The sequence below is a fragment of the Atractosteus spatula genome, chromosome 5 (genome assembly GCF_055471065.1).
Source record: "Atractosteus spatula isolate fAtrSpa1 chromosome 5, fAtrSpa1.hap1, whole genome shotgun sequence".
Taxonomy (NCBI): Eukaryota; Metazoa; Chordata; class Actinopteri; order Semionotiformes; family Lepisosteidae; genus Atractosteus; species Atractosteus spatula.
Window position 1 is genome coordinate 31159406 of NC_142710.1, and position 20928 is coordinate 31180333.

Consider the following 20928-nt stretch of genomic DNA (forward strand, 5'->3'; position numbering starts at 1 on the left):
TGGGTGCTCCCCAGGATACCAATGTAAATGATACCCCACTGCATTCACTACATTTATGAGATGTTCACAATTGACTTACATGGTGAAACAAAGTTTTTTTTTAAATAGTGTGCGCAGAGCCTGGATAACTCTGCTTGCACGTTAAACAGACTGCTGGGTTGGAGACTGATAGTACGGTATTAGAAAAGTATTGTTTAACGCAATGCCTTGAAATAATAGCACTACCTTTTTTCCCCCCAGTGTTTGCGACACCACTACAAGTGTATGATTGAGAGTGGCTGCCAGTTCCCCTGTCCTGGAGTCAGCCGTTTTGGTAGTGCTTGAAGCAGGCAAGCAGTTTCTTGTATATATTTGTTAGGGATTCAAGCTGTTGGCAAGCTATAGCCATTAAGCAGTATTTATTTTCTCCTACAATAAATACAGTGTCACTCCCCCTTGTGGGCTTAGCAACCCTGTTTATTCCTTGAGCAACAGCTTGTTCTCCTTCTGAGGAACTCACAGCACTTGTGAATAAAACAACACTTGATTTTTTTCTAATTGACAATGGTTGTAGTGGAATCCACGGATTCGAATGGCACAGGATCAAAGGAAATAAAAAAGGGCAGTGCACTGGGGTATAAATGTTAGAAGAATAAAAAAAGTTTTTCAGCTTTAAAAAACTACAACTTCACTCATTTTTTTGTACATTTCTAAGAGGACCTTGGCATAAACACCAAGGAGAAAATACTAAAAAAAAGTAACCTGTTAAGTACTGCTGTGAACCTTGTTAATGGTCTTTTAGCATTATACTGTAGTCAAGTCAGGTTGTCGATCCCGTACCTCTGCTTTATCAACTTGGAAATTGAAGATCAGGAGAGGAGAGATGTGGCATAGTTATATAAGCAGCATAATTTTAAAACGTGCTTTTTTCATCAAACATTAAATTAATACAACTGAATAACCCAAGACTAAAAACTTGTACATTAAAAGCTTTGTGATGTATTATGTGTCAAAAATCTGATGTCTGATGAAGAGTTCAGTGAGCTTGATGAGAGACACATTCAGACCCAGTGTATACGAGTGGGTGTTTTTATCCTGATCTCTGCACTGGTTATTCACTTCACGATTCACGTCTGGTCTTAAAGCAACAGAACATTGTGTTGCTCTATCATACATTATTTTTGACATTAATAAAAAGCAATGAATTGTACTTTCCTCCTTCATGCACACCCACTCCAAGTTTCCCATTAGACCATTAATAAAATCTAGCCAGGGCTGTATGCGTTTTACAAAAGAGGCACAATTACCTAAAAATATGGAAGGAAAGAATAAAAAAAAACATCCAGAGTAGAGCATTACACATATTTAGAAAAGCAGTGGTCTACAAATGTACTGTAGGAAAATCTAATTCACCACAGTATAAGAATTCCCATGTGACATATCCTAAAATCAAGAGCCTATTAAAAGAAAGTTACATTGCTTATTATTCCAATATCAGGTACTAATTCTTTTAATGGCAGTTTTTTCTTAATGTGCCTTTTTTTATTCTTCAGAACTGGTGCAAAAGTAATGGCAATTCCTTTAATCCCAAGGCCTGTAAAAGCTACAGATCTTTGGTAGTTTGTAATAGTGCTCTCCATATTGCATGAAGGACCGTGACCCTAAAATTTAAAAGGCTTTAAACTACATTTTACATATAATGTCTTGCAACATGATTATACTGTAGGTCTGTATCTCAACCTTAAAATACCTTACCCCAAACCTATGTAAAATGTCAGGAAACAACAAACCGTAAGGAATACAGATTAGATTAGATCACTTTATTAGCCATATACAATTTCTTGCATTAAGAATTTGTCTTTTCGCATACCATGAGACACACAAGCACACAGACAGGGAGAGAAGCTTGGGGTCTGAGCACAGGGTCAGCCATTTATACGGCGCCCCTGGAGCAGTTGGGGTTAAGGGCCTTGCTCAGGGGCCCAATAGAGTAGGATTCCTCTGCCGGCTGTGGGATTTGAACCGGCAACCTTCCAGCCACAGGCGCAGATCCGTAGCCTCTGTGCCACCACTCCGCCCAAATACAAAACTACTATACATCAAATAATCGTACACCTTGTCCTTTACCATTTCTTCCTAAACACTGGCATCTTAGCCAGTGTGAAAACAAGAAGAACTGTTACATGAAACAATAACTGAACAACGCAATTCAGATGCTGTTTGTTTTTTCATCAAAAGTGCACAAGCATGTTACAAATGAGAAGGTGTAGAATTTTAATACAATTTCAATCCTGACTAAAGCTGATTTTAAAAAGACATATTGGCAGTATTGTTGTATGAAACAAATAAGGGAGGCCTAAAAAGCAGTATAAAACTCCTGACATTTCTCTCTTGCAACTATACCTTAAAGAGCTTAGAGACAGCAATTTGGACAAAGATCAATGCTACAAGCAAGGAAAAAGAAGAAACAGTGAAAGAATAGTGGAGAAGCAATATTCCCACTTTCTTTAACATATGAAAACTAAAGTACACCCACTCATTTAATTGACTCATAACAATAATCATCCTTTATGAATGAGCACCAGTATATCAATTTGAATCAACAATAAAAAAGAAAAGGGAAAAAAAGAGTACAAAATGCCTTATAAAATACTACTGTTTTTCCCTCTAATTTTTGGACTAAAACGGAAATAACTGCAGCGTTTGTTACAAATGAACCTCGGATAAACAGCAAGTTACTTCTAATAGTAATTACTGCATAAATAGGTCAGATCAGTCTGCAAAGGAACTATTACTCGTTCCATTTTTGCATGGAAAAATTCTGTACCTATTCTTGATCTGTGCTTTAAATGCAAAGAAAGCACAAAAACAGCACATACAAAGAGAAGTCAGAAATATAAAACAATGTAAAGACTGGGAATTGAATTAAGACACATATACCCAAAAATTAAAAATAAAAACAATGCTATTAGTTCTAATATTTGTTGCCTTTTCAATGCCTCTCAGTACATCACATAATGTCAATAATGGTATATTAGAATGTGTATGAAAGCATCATTGACTTTAGAGGATGTCCATGTGCAGAAACAAGAGCATTAAGGGGATTCTGAAAGCCATGACCTCCGAAGACTTCCTTCCAGAGATCACTAATTTTGACAAGAAGCTCCCATGGGGTGAAGGCACTACTAGTTAGAACAGGATGTGTTCAAACACAGGAGGGGTCCCTTGACTTGATACATAATGGCAATCCTTAAAGGTGAACTGCAATGCTATTTGTATATTTCGGGGTTAAAAAGAATTAGCATTGATGAGTGCATTTCAAACCGCAATAAAGGTTTTATGTAAACTTGAAAAACCTCACATTTACATAAAAAATAGACAAAATTTCCAGGTATATGAGGCACCAAACCTTCCAGGGACGTGAGGCGGGCTTGTATTCGCAAGCTTCTTTACAATGTAACACCTCTTTTGATCCGATAGAAATATTGCTCTCAATTTCAAGATGGTCTTGCCGACAAATGCTGCTTGTTAACAGTGCTTGCATCACGTCGCAATTCATGGGAACTCTAATAGGAGCTTGAGACAATACAGTGATTTCACAAAGATTAACTCAAAATTTGCTTAAAAAATTTACGTAAATGAAGCGATTTTGTTACTGAGATTTAATAACTGATCTGAGAAATTGGGATTTCAGTTCCCCTTTAAGCCTTAAAATGCACAATTTTTAATTACTTCTCCCCTTGTACAATATACCCTTTCGTTAAAATTTTGAAGCTGATCTGTTTGTTGATAAGATACTGTTTTTAAACGCTCTTGCAAATCTTATCAGAGAAGAGGAGTTGTCTGGTACTTTATTCTTATTACTTAATAAAACGTATTAATAGCATTTAGCTTTTCCTTCTAATTAGGTAAACTACCATTTTAAATACACTGTAGTTTGTTAAAGTTGCAATCTATTTCTTTTTTTTCCCTTTTCAAATAATTGAGGTATGAAAGGTAGTACAGTATATGAGATAAACATGGTGGTGTAGCTGTGTACCCACAGCATAAACAAAAGCTGAAGCAGGTTCACCATTTGATCTCTTAGCTCTGCTTGGGCCTGTGGAATCACCAGGGCAACAAAGAAAGTACCTCTCTTAGAGGCTAATAATAATAATAATAATAATAATAATAATAATAATTGCTTACACTTATAAAGCACTTTTCTGGACACCACCACCAATGTGCAGCATCCACCTGGATGATGCGACGGCAGCCATAGTGCGCCAGAACGCTCACCACACATCAGCTATTAGTGGGGAGGAGAGCAGAGTAATTAAGCCAATTCATAGATGGGGATTATTATTAGGCCAAGATTGGTAAGGGCCAATGGGACATTTGGCCAGGACACCGGGGTTATAACCCTACTCTTTTCTAGAAACGCCCTGGGATTTTTAAAGACCACAGAGAGTCAGGACCTTGGTTTTACGTCTCATCCGAAGGACGGCGCCTGTTTACAGTATAGTGTCCCCATCACTATACTGGGGAATTAGGACCCACATGGACCGCAGGGTAAGCGCCCCCTTCTGGCCCCACTAACACCTCTTCCAGCAGCAACCTTAGTTTTTCCCAGGAGGTCTCCCATCCAGGTACTGACCAGGCTCACACCTGCTGAGCTTCAGTGGGTTGCCAATTGTGAGCTGCAGGGTGATATGGCTGCTGGCAAAAAACAAATCCTCTGTCTTGTGCTAAACCTGGCATTTTCAGATTGGGGTCTAAAAAGAAAACTAATCATTAGCTTTATTTGTGAATAAAATATGTACAGTACATTACATCCACAGAACTTGAACCCATTTTTATTACAAATTACTAGGAATTACCTTGTATTTCATTGGACTACATATAGTACTTAAATTTAACAACTAAAACTTATTCACAGATATAGTACACTGCTACAGGAAATAATGTTTTTACAGTACACTCATTTTGGAAGACTTATACTTGAAGCGTCCCTATTATAGAATTAGTATGTAGTATTTGTTATTGATTCTTATAACTTTCTAAGCTGTACTGAACCGCCATTAAATCCACATTTGCACTTTTTTCTATTTTCATATATAAAATTAATTAAAAACAGGCATCAGTGTTGCCTGATATATTGATTATTTGCTTATTTTGACAACCACGCCCATATGAGGAAAAATTCTTGTCTCACAGGAGTATGGGGTTCAGATAAGAAAAACATAACTTAGAACCAAGTACCACCTGTTCTCCAGCATTCATCTGGAAAATGATTTACCGCAGGCGTGAACACCATTCAGAAGTTTGTCTGAACATAGTACAGCATGTTACTTGGATCTGTTCTTTAAATAGGTAAGCCTATATTTTATCTGGAAAACAACAGTATGACCTCAAAGCTGCCAGCATATCATACAGTGTGATGCACTTTGAGAGACTACAGGAACAAAGATCTTGCCATCCCAACATTTTTTGATCACTCCTCTTTTGAATTTCTTCAGTGATTTTTTCATGATTTCTTAATTTATTTTTTAAGAGCTCTGAAGATCTGTCAGGTAAGAATGATGGTAAGACAGCAGTGCCAGTGGCAAGAAACTTGTGAGATCTGTGCAAAGACTGAGTCTGAAATAACTGCATCTAGTACCAATGTCTATGACTATCACCTGTACCTCACAAGAAACATTATGAAATCTCCACAAATTCAGTTTAATTTAGAATGGAAGCAGATGACCTTCAAAGTACCATTCTACACTTTAACCAATAATTCACTGGATGATAACTGAAGAGCCATCCTTCAATATCACCCTATCCAGTGCAGGAAACCTTTAAGAAGCACACTATCCAATTTCTGAGCCCATCCCTTCAGAACAAAATGCATTTTGAGGGGGCGGGGGGGGGACCATGTTCCTCCAAAGGTATTACTTTATTTTCTTTTCATGACCATACAGAATACATTTTAACAGGAAAGAAGGGGGGGACAGATGTTTTCTTTTTGAGAAAAGACTCCACTCCATTCTTAAACAGGTCCGTGATCTCCATTTCTGTGCTGTTGCTACTGTACTACTTCTACACTCCCTCAATAGTAACCTAGTCATTGTGTTCATAAAAGTATATCAGAAAAGCACAAGCAATGTTGTGGAAATCTATCTGTATGAATTAATACATAGTTTTATATTGCCTTACCTCTACAAAAAAAACCACTGCTTCAGTGTACTTACGCATTAAGGTGCACACATGCTTTTCTGCAACATGATCTGTAAACAGCTTGATGAGATCATCTTTCAGGTCTCTGTTCAGTTTTGTTTCAATGTAAAACTTGTTCTGGAAAGCAAAAGGAAAATGGTGTTTGAAATCTGCATAAATGCACTTTCCCTTGTGCTCAGAGCAGTTTTGTTTTTCTCCTGCAAGTAGTCTTGGTTAGTTTAATAGTTTGAAGTATTTAAAAGGGGGTGTTAATAGTTATAGAGGTTAAATAAGAGTCAAATATTAGTAGGTCTTGGCTATTGCAAGTATAACCAATTTATGACTGTTAAATAACCCCTCCATGCACACACCACCATGAGGCTTAGAGCACTGAGCAAGGTCACATTTTCTGTGAACAAGGCCTATGGTAGTTTCAGGGACCGTTACTAAGGTCACAAGATTTTTATAAGAAAGGTGTTCAAAAAGGCAATTAAATCATTTATTAAGGAACTTTCAACGCCAAATAGTGCTCAGAAAGCAAAAACATTGCGGTTGTGTAACAGGACAGAGAAGACCAATAAGATGAAGTAATGGAAACAGGTGAGTATTAAACATGTATTTGTGCAGTTAAGTGTGTAAGGATGTTTGTGCAGACTATGCTAGAACTCATGAGGGGTCCTGAGATGAATAAAGTTTCTAGACAGAAGACTACAACAGATTGCCCCTCATTCTTCACTCGATATTATTTTTAAGCATAGCTCTGACTTTGGCGAAAATAATTATAACATTCAAATTACCAAGAAGACCCACTAATGTACTCTACTGCTACTGTATCTCAATACATACAGAATATGAAACATATCTAAGCCCCTAGCGAAGTTAGAGTTCATATGTGAAAAAAAAAAGCTTGGACCCCATTCTTACGGTGTGTTTACAATGTGAAACGGTATTAGTTTAAAATCCTCACACAAAGAGACCTTGAAAGACCTGATGTTTAAATAATCAGGTTTTTTTTTCTTTCCCAGGTTTATTTTGTTTCATTGTTAGTAGCAAAGATAATGTCAGTGTACATTACATACAGTGCCTATAGAAAGTCTACACCCCCCTTTGACTTTTTCACATTTTTTTCTAAATGCATTCAATTATTTTCAATTTTTTATTTTTAATTAATTAGGTAAAATATCTGGATTTTCTTTCACTTTGACGTTATAGAGTAGTTTGTGTTGATGAGTGGCAAAAATTCTTAGTTAAATACATCATGGTACCATGCTGAAACACAATAAAATGTGAAAAAGTCAAAGGGGGGTGTAGACGTTCTATAGGCATTGTATGTGTATGGTTTGTTGTATTTATGGAAAACCTAATAAAGGATTTTCCCAAAACAAAACTGTAGGAAACAAATTTCTGTATTATAAAATGTATCAACATAAGCAAAATCAAGCTTGTGTATGACCAGAGAAATAGAAGTCATTATAGTTTACAGCTGAATAAAGCTAATTGGACACATGATTTGGGCATATCCAGTATAAACTGGCTTATAAGACCTGTCCTGATTAAATGAAAAACTGATTTATGACTTTAAATGACTGAAGATTCATTACGATGTTATTATGGAACGATCATAGGAATGTTTATGTGCTCAAAAAAAAAGTCCCTGGACTTTTACCTCTCAAAGGTCAAATGCAAAACCAAACTAAGTGAGTGCAGACAGGGTCAAGGTTATTATGGAACACATAGGAAACCATACATGATTTATCACAATACACAAAACATCCTTATTTGTGACCTATGATCTCTTTTAAAGGTCAAACACGCACCTATGCTTAAACAAAAACAGGATATGTTGGATGGGCCACTGATGATTGCCGCTTACAGCTTTATTTCTGTCTACCCATTTCAAATGTGCAGTACTACTTTAAGTATATGCTGACAGTCCCTAGAACCAATCAGATAAGACCACTTTATTAGTCATATACAATTTCTTGCATTAGTAATTTGTCTTTTCGCATATCCCAACTTTCTCTCCATGAGACTGTACACAGACAGGGAGAGAAGCTTGGGGTCACAGCACAGGGCCAGCCATTTATACAGTGCCCCTGGAGCAGTTGGGGTTAAGGGCCTTGCTCAGGGGCCCAACGGAGTAGGATTCCTCTGCCGGCCGTGGGATACGAACCGGCAACCTTCCAGCCACAGGCGCGGATCCTTAGCCACAGTACCACCGCTCCGCCTCGGAGTTAACCAATTAACGCAGTGTATTCTTACTCATTGAGGTTTCACTTTGGTGCTGCAGTATAACTGATGTTCAGCAGGCTGGCAGCTGGCCTGGCATAAGCAAACAGCAAATGTCAGGACAGAATAAGAGAACTCATTGAAAAATACAGATCTTAGTAGATGGGGGGATACAAAGAGAGGTACCCCTGTTTTGCCATATTTCAAACATCAGGGAAGTTATCCTCCTAAAGCACGACTTAAAGAGGACTCAGGTTTAAAGATCTAATGAAAAAATAATTTACTTCATTTCAAGTGAATAACAGCACTTACTGCTCTTATTTTGTATTTAAACAGGGATGATAGTCATCAATAAATCAGTGAGTTAGTATGTATAAAATAACTATTGCTGTGTGTTAACTTTCTGGAGTGTCACCTACAGTATATGAGATAATGCACCTATTACATCTCAGTTCATACCTTTGAAAAAACTAAAACCCACTAGAATACAGCACTTGCATTCTTCAATTAATGTATCCACTACCACTTTAATGACTTATCAATCTGGTCCAGCCTTTTCCATTCATTTTTAAGTATTTTAAGTAGTTGTAATTTGTTTGCTTACATAAGACATAAATGCAGGCTTACTCTGTTCTGGCTTGCCATGCTGATTTTGAGGTGTAATAATTCAACACAGATACATCTGAAATGTGGTCAAACAAATAATTGATTTGTATCATACTGTAATACTTTTTAAATTGTTATAATTAAAAGCAAGAAAGCATTTTTAAACTTTGTTTTCCCCATATTGCAACATATCTCCACATAATACATGAAGACAAGGTAATCCTATGGGCTGACGGATTTCTGGGTTAACTCCCCAAAGGTAAAATATTCTAACTCTATTATCACAGTATGAGAGAGCTGTTCAGAAGTAGCACGTTTTGATTTTTTTTAGCTAATTTCAAAGGATAAGTGTTCTTTCGAGTTTATCACTGACCTTCACTCTTCATAAATACAGATCTCTGCAAAACCTTATCTAAATATAAAAGGACAATAAATCTCTCCTTGCTGGCTCATACATTCTTCATCTCCTCATAAAACAGCAACAAAAAGTTCAAAATCTTAAGTTGCTGTTGTATTTGATGATAACTACAGATGCAGCCATTCAAAATGCGCGGGCGATACCGCATTATTTTCCGGTACGCTGTACGCAGTCTACCGCAAGCTACCGGTAAATACCGCGAGTTACCGGTAAATACCGCTAGCAAAATAATAGTATCCGGAATTTCCGCAAGGTGGAGCTAATAAAGCTCAACCTCTCATGTTTGAGCTGTAGCCATCAAAGTCTTTAACGAAGATATTAATAATAGTATTAATAATAAATGACCTTGGACAAGCTGTAAACTCAAAGTATTGCCCTGGTCCACATTCTTTTTTTCATTGACCGTCTTTGTAAAAGTAACGCCACAGCATTTCGCAATCACGCATTTTTTTCCAATCATGCAAAGTACAGTGATTCACCATGCCTTTCACATGCTCATAAAAGAGATTGATTTAGGGACATAAACATATTACCGTATGCAAACTGTACTGTATACAGTATGTATATGTATATTTAATGTCTTAACTGTGCCCGTTTAAGTATTGAATATTCATATCTAATTTTACCACTGAAGGGAAATCTTAGTAGCTGAGCATAAAAACAATAGGAGCATACTGCAACGCGTGTGAAGGCCATAAACGATATTAATTTTGGAACATAAACATACAGTATATGGCTGGTCTCGGTACTTTAAAGAAAACATACACGAAACATGGTTTCATTATGACCAGAATCTTGAGATATTTTTAACTTGATTTACAGTATTTGAGAGGTATGTCTTAACACCGATACTACAGTGCTTAAGTACTACTCACGTATATGTTTCTAGGTTTATATTATGCATTTCATACGGTCAAATTACTTTTGAGCAACTAATAAGAAGCGCGAAACGGTATGCGTTTTACTTTCGTTTCGTGCTGGGACCCGTGGATTGATTAGAGATATCAAGTACATACAAGTCATTTTTTAAATGTTGTAGTTCGTCTTGAAAAAATGTTACGAGTACATCATCTATCAACAATTACACAGGTTCTGTTTCCATATTGCGGATTTTGGTTACGTAATATTATTTTCTAGATTTCACGTTGTGAATATATGATTTGGGCAAACAGAGCCGCAAAGAAGTACATTATGGGTTGTTGTTTTTTTTTGCAGTTTTATCTAGAACAAGCGATGCTTAAACCTTTGTCTGATTCTTGTGAAACTATCCACACGACAGTTACAGTACCTAGGAGTTGACTTCAGTGATGTCACTGATGGGATGTTTCTAAAAATCCATCCTCTGTAAAACGTCTTCTCTAGTTGTCCTGCATATGTATTCGCTAATGAAGCTGTGTGTTCTGAGCCTGGATCTCTACATTTCTGTATGAACCACCTTAGAGGGCTAAAGACAGCTTGTGTTTAAATTGAGTGTAAGGCAATTTATGCTTCTAAAGTCATGGTCAGCATTTTTGTACTGTGCTGTAAACTTGTTCTGTGCCTAGTCACATTATTTTATAGCGTTTTCATAGCGTTATCAAATCTGGTGGCGCTGTGTTAGTTTCCTGACTCCCATGTCACATGGTCTGTGATTGTAACCTGTAATACCGGTTTAATTCGTCACAGCCAGCACTCCGGTTGTAAAGTAGAAGCAGGCGAGATTTCCAGCGAAAAACACCTCCCCCTTCTTCAGGTGTGAGGGTCTTCTGCTCAGAATGAAACGCTAAAATGTAATGTAGGCTCTGAATGGGTTCTGACTTGCTTTAACAAAATATGTTTACAAATCCTTTCACCTGGCATTTTCGTAGTTAGAAATTATGGAACGCTCTGTTAAAAGCAAGGGAGTTTTTATGTCCGTTGCAGTTCTTTTGCAACATGAATATAATTATATCGTTATTAATTTCTTGAGATACGCGATTCCATATTATATTCCCTTTTAATCAAATTCTAAAAGTATGCTTGTTGACTCCGGTATCGCGTTAGTTAAAGACTTCGATGCTTAAAATGTTTAGGAGAAATGGAATACTGGTGTGTATGTTTTCTTTAAAGTACCGAGACCAGCCATATACTGTATGTTTAAGTTCCAAAATTAATATCGTTTATGGACTTCACACGCGTTGCAGTATGCTCCTATTCTTTTTATGCTCAGGCACTAAGTAAAAGGAGATGCTTCATATTGCTTGACTAATTTTAAAAACTAAGTTAGAAATGCAGACGCTCCCTCGGTGCGCTGCTCTGGTGCGCCGGCTCTTACACAGTGCCTGTCTGCCGTAAGCGTTACAATATACATACCCAACACTGCTTGTACCCATCTGTCATGCAAATAAAACACCTTGAATTGAACTGAATTGAGGGGAGAGGGGGGAATACTAAAGGCAATACTGGCTCAATACCCTCGATGGGCTTTGACGTGCTAATGCGTTGGTTTAACAGTCCGGGTGTGGCAGGCTTCCAATGTCAACTCGACTCGATTGGAAGACAATGAACGTATTTTGTGATATTTAGAAATATAAATTTGTTTGGTGCGAGTGAGGTTTTATTTAATCTCTGACCAAGGGAAACGTTTCATTTTTTCAAAGAAATGTTTGTTAAAAAATAAAGTCATAGTTCTATGGGATTCAATCACAGACCATGTGACAAGGGAGTCAGGAAACTACTCTAACACACAGCGCCACCGGATTTAATAACGCAATAAAAACGCTATAAAATAATGTGACTAGGCACAGAAAAAGTTTACAGCACAGTACAATAATAAATGCTGACCATGACTTTAGAAGCATAAATTACCTTACACTCAATTTAAACACAAGCTGTCTTTCTGTATGAACCTCTAAGCTGGTTCATACAGAAAATGTAGAAATGCATTAGCCTGATTATGATTAAAAAACACATAATTAAACACGCGTTTGCGATTTAAATCAGAACACGATTTAAATCAATATAAATGTTTATATTGTAACGCATACTGTCCAGCCTCCATTTCTCTATAAAAATTTACTCTGTTGCACACACACACACAATAGAAGGAGGAACCGCTGTCAGAAGGGAAGATATGTTCAAAATATCGCAAATATCGTTCATGTTGCGATATTTTGAAATATAAAAGTCAATTTATTGTCCATAATATCGCTATTCTATTTTTTCGAAGAAATGTTTGTTAAAAGAAAAGTCCGGCACCAGCTGGATTCGATCACACAACCTCCCAGTTGCTAGTCACGCACCTAGACCAGTCGGCTAGAAGACAGCTCGCATGAACAGGCAGGCGAAAAAGCCCTACACAGCCCTGTCGCAGCACACGAATACCGTTATTAAATTCTTTAGATACGCGATTCCATATTATATTCCCTTTTAATCAAATTCTAAAAGTATGCTTGTTGACTCCGGTATCATGTTAGTTAAAGACTTCAAAGCTTAAAATGTTTAGGGAGAAATGGAATACTGGTGTGTATTTTTTTCTTTAAAGTACCAAGACCAGCTACAGTATATACTGTATGTTTATGTTCCAAAATTAATATCGTTTATGGCCTTCACACGCGTTACAGTATGCTCCTATTCTTTTTATGCTCAGCTACTAAGATTTCCCTTCAGTGGTAAAATTCAATATCTACAACGGGCACAGCAAAGACGTTTTTACTGTAAGTCTTTCTACGACAGACCAACGGACCACGAGTGCCCCTGTCGGTCAACCAATCACGTACTGCGGTGCCACGCGTCATCTTGCGTCATACTGAGCGACGTCACCTGCGGTACGTGTCTGTGACGCGCACTTTGAATGGCTGCATCTGTAGTACTGTGCTGCAAGAAATTATAGCAGAGCATTATCAGCAGTCTAATTCACATAATATATATGATGATATATCAAACCTGGCATCAAATTGCATGAGACAAGAGTGTCAAAGATGAAACTGCACAAATAAAATGATAAATATACAATTTTCCAACATGCCCATATTGTATGTTAAAATCAGTTAATAACATGGCAAGCGGAGCATTGAGTAAAACAGCGTACACCAACAATGTTTTATTATTAATTTAAGTATGAATCATGAACATTCAGACTATAGGCTTTTGGGTTCAACATATGCTAGATTTGAGAAGCAGCCCATTATCAATATTTTACATTAATGGTTGAAATTCAGAGTTTGTGCAATCCTTTATCCTCACCTTGTCTGGTCTTTCTCTTGTATGAGAGAACTGTTTCCATGGTGATCCACACTTAGAATATTGTTTGTACAAAAAAGCTACTGCTATTCATATTTAACTTTGATTATGCTGTCATTACTTAGTTCACTACGGAAATTCAGCAAAAGCACATGAAAGTAAACCCATAACAATCACAGCACGACCACTACCACCAGAAAAATGCAGCAAAATCTGTAATACTCCAGAAGTGTTCAATATCTGCATCTAACAATGAAACTAAAGGGCTGTGGACCAGAAAGTCTCTCTTAATATGCATTATGAGAGTATTCAAGTAAATATAAAGGTCAATTATGAGGTTAACACAAGTTTTTGAAGGATACTTTCTCATAATAACCTCCTTTGAAAACATAAATCATATTTATATAAATATTTCTGTAAAATATTTATGAGGTTGTTTCCTGGAAAATTTATACAGCATTATATTTTCATAAAGACATTTTCAGATTTCATATTAGTCATAAATTAGCATTGTGGGGATGAATTTTAAAGAGTGCCTGCTGCGAACCAATCTAATAACTCCATTAATAGAAAACAGAAAGACATAATGCCTAAGTTAATTTAACATAACTTGCACATTTATCAGAGTCCCAGATTATTCTTTTGCTTTTATTAATTAATGTCCCTGTATAACAATTACTGGGTCACTGCCACTGAGATGTACAGAAAGCACTTTTCAAACCTCATATCAATTTTATGACGGAGACAACAAATTAGCATTATCATATAAAGCCTACATAACATAAGCCTGCAATTATAAAAGGCCTCAGATTTTTTATAACACCCACTGACCTCCTAATAAAGTGCTGCTCGCTAAATCTTGCAAAATAATCCAATACTGAAATGTCATTATACTGTGGAACATTGAAGTGTAAAACTAAGAAAAACAGCTTATAATAAAACAGGATACAAATGTAAATAAGGCAACAGGAAAAGACACCATCTGGTTTAAGAATAATACAAATTGCTTTCATACTCATTTACCCAAGGTAATTTAATTGAATTAAAGCTGTATTACTATAAAAGAGGTTAGAGTGGAGAGATGTGTCAACATGCAGATTAAAAAGGAACACTAAGAGGTTTAATTCCACACCAAGAAATACAACTAAAGAAAAGATAACATTCCACTGTCTTTCGTCTTCCTTGTACAGTAAGTGTGTTATTAATGTCTATTTAAACCATTAATGTAAAAGGCCTGCACACATGGGCTAAGACACAATATATATTTGATAGACTGAGATCTTCCACAACCAAAAGTATCAGATGACTTGTAAACACTCTGAGACCCTCATGTCTTTGAAAAATACAATCAAGACTTATTTGCAATTTATATGTAGTCTTGTGAGATTACATATAACTGTACATGAGATCAACAGCAAAAAAAAAATGGCAACCACATTGTGAATAACTAACCAACAGTAACAACAGTAATAAAAAGGTGGCCTGTAGAAAATTTCACTGAAGTCTATCAAGAAAGAATCTGGCATTAAAAGGTGCTGCTGGAACAAAGAGCAGAGCATAAGCGCATCCATGATATTAAAGGTTTTTCTATAAAAATACAAAAGATAAATACAGCAAAACACATATAATTACCTAAACCCACAGAATGAAACCACATTAAATAATTACAAAGGAGTGCTGCATTATGAAGCTTTCAAACATGTGAAATGTCTCCTTATAAGAACCATGACTGTAAATTAAGACACAAAGAGAGAGATACTTGAATATGTCTATTTTATTAATCAGTCTTATGACATGTTAAGAGCTTTGATATTTACACTCCTTTGCACCCTCACTGCTCGGGGCTGTAGTCTTCTTTTGTGAAAGGAAAAGACTCAATTTGCTCTATTTCCATCAATTTCCCGACAGTTCTCAAATGTCCTGTAGACAAGGCTTCTAATTGGCTGGTGCCAAATAGAAATCCGGGATTCAGCTACCCCTCCATCTCTTTATTAACTGCCAGACGAGAAATGTCAGAGAGGATGTCCAATTAACCTGCCTCAGTCTGGCACTGCACTCACTACAAGGTGCAATGTCCCACAGCACTTTAATAAGAAACATTTCTCTTCTTTCTCAAAAACAATATTGTACATCTACAACCTACTTACTGTAGCTATGTCAGGATCATTAATAAAATATGTCAGCTTGCTAGAGTGAATGTCTCACTTCCACATCAACCACCAGGTATGAATCTCTTACAGTTGGGATACTTGCACTAAGTTGCAATTCTTTTTTACTAACCAGTTGATTAAAGAAGTTTACTACATACTTTAAATGTTTTATTTAATGTCATGGTTAATTTAATGTTCTGAGTAAATTAGATTTCAACTTTCTTGAGCTTTAATTCAATTGCTAGTGCAACGCATTGCAGGTTTCTTAAGCTTCAGAGTTTCGGCTTTCAGATAGGAACCCTGTAACCGCACATGGGAGAGAAGGAGGAAGTGTAAGCAGACTCCTCTGCCTCACCCACCTTCCAGCTACCTGTCTTTAAACATGACACCGGCATCACAGACCTGTAAAGGAGGGTCACCACCTCTGGAGACACTCTCTGACAGCACCACATAGTCTTGGAGGCATTGTTGTTCTTGCAAAGTGCTCTGGCCAACTATTCCCACCCTCTCCTTGGCAACTCAGCCAAATATGTACCATCCCTTGGGGAATCCAAGTAAAAGCTGGCACAAGACATGACTGAGGCTTAAGCCTGTGACACCCAGGTCACAGAGCCTGATCTCCACCTGTCTAGAGAGTCTAGAGAGCTATAACTCATCCAGGACTCTGCAGCTGCCTTTGCCTTTTCTTTACCATATTTTTCGTATGGTACTCCATTACTCTGGTACCCTCACTATTTTGGCATGCACACGATTCAAAATCTTAATATTTGTTGTCTCAGCCACCCTGCTCCCACCTATCTTCAGTCTCTTATCTCCCCTTTAGCCCCTAAATCTGTTCTGCTCCTCTTTTTCCACATTTTCTGTAACCCTCTCCACTTCCAGAACCCTTTCATTCTACCCTCATTCCCCCTCAGTGTCAGCTAGCTAGCTAGCCTTCAGGTCATTTTATTAATTCAGTTTATTTTTTATTTTACCTACAAAAACAAAATAGTCCCTTGTACTGAATCAAGGCAAATATGTCATCCTGGATAAGGGCATCTGCAAAAAATGCTCATATTCTTCCCTGGACTCCATGCAAACTGGATTATGGAAAACAGATTTCCTCAGGGAAGATCTTTCTATGCATCTATATTTCAATGCATTCCAAAGCTTTAGAAAACTTTTGACTAAACACACATTTCAATGCATGGATTCATTGAGGATTTTAACCTTGTTTTTTATAACTGCATCTAATAACTGCCTACATTAAAAAACACCTTTCTCACAGCTAAAGAATTATGCATGTGAAACCTTTTAGTGGTCGTGCTAAAAGAATAAAGGAGTTACAATGGCAATGTACTTAGAAAGAAGAATAGTTCCATTCTGTACACAAGGCCACACAAAACACTAATCCTGGGTTACAAACTACTGAAGCAATGAAAGTAGAGCTGACAGAAAAAGATACCTCTAATACTTATGACTTGCTTCCTGAAGAGTAACTTGCAAAATCAAAGGAATTATCAGGCTGGGTCAAGAAAAAATAAACTGGATAATACTTTGATACTGTCTGCAGACGGCACCAATGGTTATCCCAACAAAAGAAGACAAAGCTGTATTGCCACAGATTACAGATCATATTCTAGTGACTTGGTTTAAAAAGGGACAAGCTGTAAATGAAAACAAAATATTTTTTCTGTATCTTTTTTACTGTATTACTGTATGTCATAGTTCAGCTGAGCCACTGGGCACAATGTGCATTAATTCCCTTTTGTTTCTACTACACAGGTAATGAGAGACAATTTAAACCTTTTCAAACAGTTCTACAATTCATAGTTTACAAAGACTAACAACCATGTAAACTGAGCTTATATTAAAGAAAATAATTTAAATTAATGAAGAAGGCTTCTGAATATGACAAAATGTTGTTTCTTCTTTTTACTTTTCAGACTGGAATTAACTTGTACTTATTCTTCCTTTAAATGAAGCTAAGTATTAGAAATGAACTTGAAACAAACTCAGTAGGCATCTATTTAGTCAGACTGAGGTTCTCCAATAAGTGTGTGACTGTATCCTGTGGAGTTAACATTCAAGTGATGTCTGTTTCTAGGCTTTCAGAACGTAAAAAGCTTACAGTATGTACTGTATACAAAAATAGCTATGTAAGCAGAGTTGTGCCCACTAACAGACTAATTATGATCACTAAATGCAGAGCCCATGCTCTTAGCTGACATTTAACAGTACAGGTACACAGGGGCTAAACTACAGTATATTAAACTAGGAGGTGTGCATATTTTTTGTTGCTGACCTTTTAAGTAGATCAATAAAAATCAATTCATATGGAATAGGGTAAACTATTCTCAAAAAGCAAATGTGCTGGAAACTTATTTTACCATTTCAGTACTAATTTTTTAAAAGTTGTCTACTGTATTTGTGTAACGATTCTGATTTTTTACTACATGAACTACATAACAAACGTAGCAATTCAAACATTGAATCTAACAATAATATAACCTTTGTATATTTCTATAATACTCCAACAAACAACAATATTCTTGCAGCCTTTCGTTGTAACAAATTTAAGAGCTACTGTATGAAGATTTTTTTTTGTTTAAAGACCTTTCTCTATAATTAATTTACCATTAGGAGTAAGAATTACTGTATGTAAATTACAGAAGTATTGTCATGAAATACAAACTCTCTATACTACATCCATATCAATTATGATCATAACAAATTTACTGTAAATTAAAATACATTGGCTTGATTACACTATTATGCTGCAAATAATGCAGCATAATTTTGTTCCCCTGTTGTTGTGTATTGTAGCATTCTAGATTGAAGTGCTTTTTCCACACAAGTGAAGTTGAATGTTTTCATTTGAACCATTTATGAAATGTTAAAATGCATTGTTTTTTGTTGCAGGCTTCACACAAAACAATGTATTTCAACAATCACGATAAAAATAATTAAAACTTTATATTAAACAGTTGGCAGGTTGGAAATTAAATTTAAAATTTAGAAAAAGATGCAATTTAACATTTCAGTCATAATTCTATTCAAATGTGGAAAAAAAAGGCAAAAGATAAAACTAACAAAATGATTGTACCGATTATAAGTCTGTTCATTGTTAAAACCTAAAAACTACTGCCTCAGCTTTGCTTGTCCAAAGTCATTATAATCCCCAATATGTTGATTTCTCTTTAGCTTCAGTCATCTTACCATATAAATGAATAGAGGCACGATACTTTGGAGGGCTCCCATGTACTGGGTGAGAGCTGAGTTGAACTTCTCTATGTACTGTTCAGGAGGACTGACCTGGAAAAAAAAGAGAAAGAGTGAGAAAGAGAAAGAACGTGCCCATACAAACTCTCATGAATTTTTTATGCATTATTTTCTGAATAGCTTTAGTACCCTCGAAATACTGATATTTTTGTGATTAAAAGTTTATATTAATTTTATAGCATTACTTACTAAGATTATCATGACAAAGTATGGCACTTACTATTTATGAGTCATTCCGCACAAAAAATGACACTATGTCCCTACAAATCTCAGACATTGTGGATCTTGAAATCTTCATTAGAATATAGATGGAGCATGTAAAATAGATGAGTTCTAATCAGGTGGCTTACACTAGCCTGTTGTGTTGAGTTCATGACATCTCAGAGTACATGCAATGGCTTGTGTTCGGGTTTATAATTGTTGTCCTACCATATCTTACAGGTCTAGACCAATGCTAACACGGTTCTTGCTAAACACGACATGTTGAGAACATAGTGTTCTGAAGATGTCTTCAGCTTTATCGGTCAATGAAAACCATTTGTGTTAAACAAATCAGTACAGATGTGATGGATTACATCTGAACCAGACAGGCACCAGTCAGTGTGGGGCAAAGAACACTGCAAAACATTTAGGCCAGTGGTTCTCAAACTAAGGTATGCAAGTGGTGCGTAGAGCGCCGCCAGGTGGCACACTATATGACCCTGGAAATTTGTTGTGTGCACTGGAAAATTGGGACGGGTTTTCATATTTTCTATTTTAATAAAATTAGTATATGTTGAATACCCAGCCTACGTACTACGATACAGCGCGCGCTAATACTTGAATGGGCACAAGAGCTACTATGTAATTCTATACCATTCTATAGGAATGCGTGCTACGACCATATTTGTATTTAAATACAATTGTATTTAAAAAAAGTTATCTCCAGCAAATAGGGAGGTAGGAGAATGTGTGCAATTTTGGATCAATGCCAATCTTGTGAGCACAGGAAAGCGTGATAGATAACAGAAAAATATTTAAGAACCGTTCTAGGTTAATTTGAGAAAAATACACAGAGCGTCTGTGTTTCGCTCCCATGCACATGAAATAAAAACTTCTTTTAACTTCTGAGACTCCTGAAACGGAAATGGGGATAAATGCAAGCTTGCGCATACTCCATACTATTTTTGAAAAACTTTGTTTACCGTTGGCAAAAGAGTTTACAAGTATTATGTGTGGAGAAAAAGCTGCTGAACAGCTCGACCTGCTGCCTCTTCCAAAAGACACAGTCCCTCATAGAATTATTGATATGGCAGATGATATCAAAAGTACGCTGATAGAGCGAGTTAAGATGAGCAGATGCTTTTCTGCAATTAGATGAGTCTGTAAAAGTCGTTAATTTGGCCAATTTGCTCATTTACATTAGATTCGAGTTTGAGTGTACAGTACGTCCCATGAGGACTTTCTGTTCTGTAAGCTGCTACCAACAGGAACTACAGGAGAGCACATATTTCAGCTTCTGAATGAATTTAACGAAGAGAATGGCATCGACTGGATAAAATGCGTCGGAGTTTGTATAGATGGTGCTAGTGCGATGACCAGCCGACACAGCGGTGTAGTTGCACGAATTAGGTTGCTCTAGATATGAAGTGGACGCACTGCAGCATCCACCGCGAGACCTTGGCCGTCAAGAAAATGCGAGAATTTAAAATCTGTTAGAATCTGTTGTGAATTGTATCAAGGCTCGACCAATGAATTCACATCTGCTTTGCTCGACTAAACAGGCTCACCCCTCTCACTGAAATGGTGCTTTTTTATTATTTATATTTAATTGTTGTTGTTGTTCCTGTTGTCATCCTGTAAAGTGCTTTGAGAAGCCGACTTTAAAGGCGCTATATCAAATAAAGTTTATTATAATATTTATTA

The 20928-nt window shown here is 36.6% G+C and overlaps 1 protein-coding gene across 2 annotated transcripts in view; it reads right to left on the minus strand.

Moving 5' to 3' along the window:
• The window catches only part of cacul1 (CDK2 associated cullin domain 1), a 69763-nt gene that overhangs the window by 22586 nt on the left and 26249 nt on the right, over positions 1-20928 (minus strand). For both annotated transcript variants that reach the window (XM_088917548.1, XM_088917549.1), the window contains exons 4-5: positions 18961-19056; positions 6195-6297 (exon numbers count right to left, since the gene is read on the minus strand). In XM_088917548.1, the coding sequence (XP_088773674.1) occupies positions 6195-6297; positions 18961-19056 (199 nt within the window). The remainder of the gene's footprint in view (positions 1-6194; positions 6298-18960; positions 19057-20928) is intronic.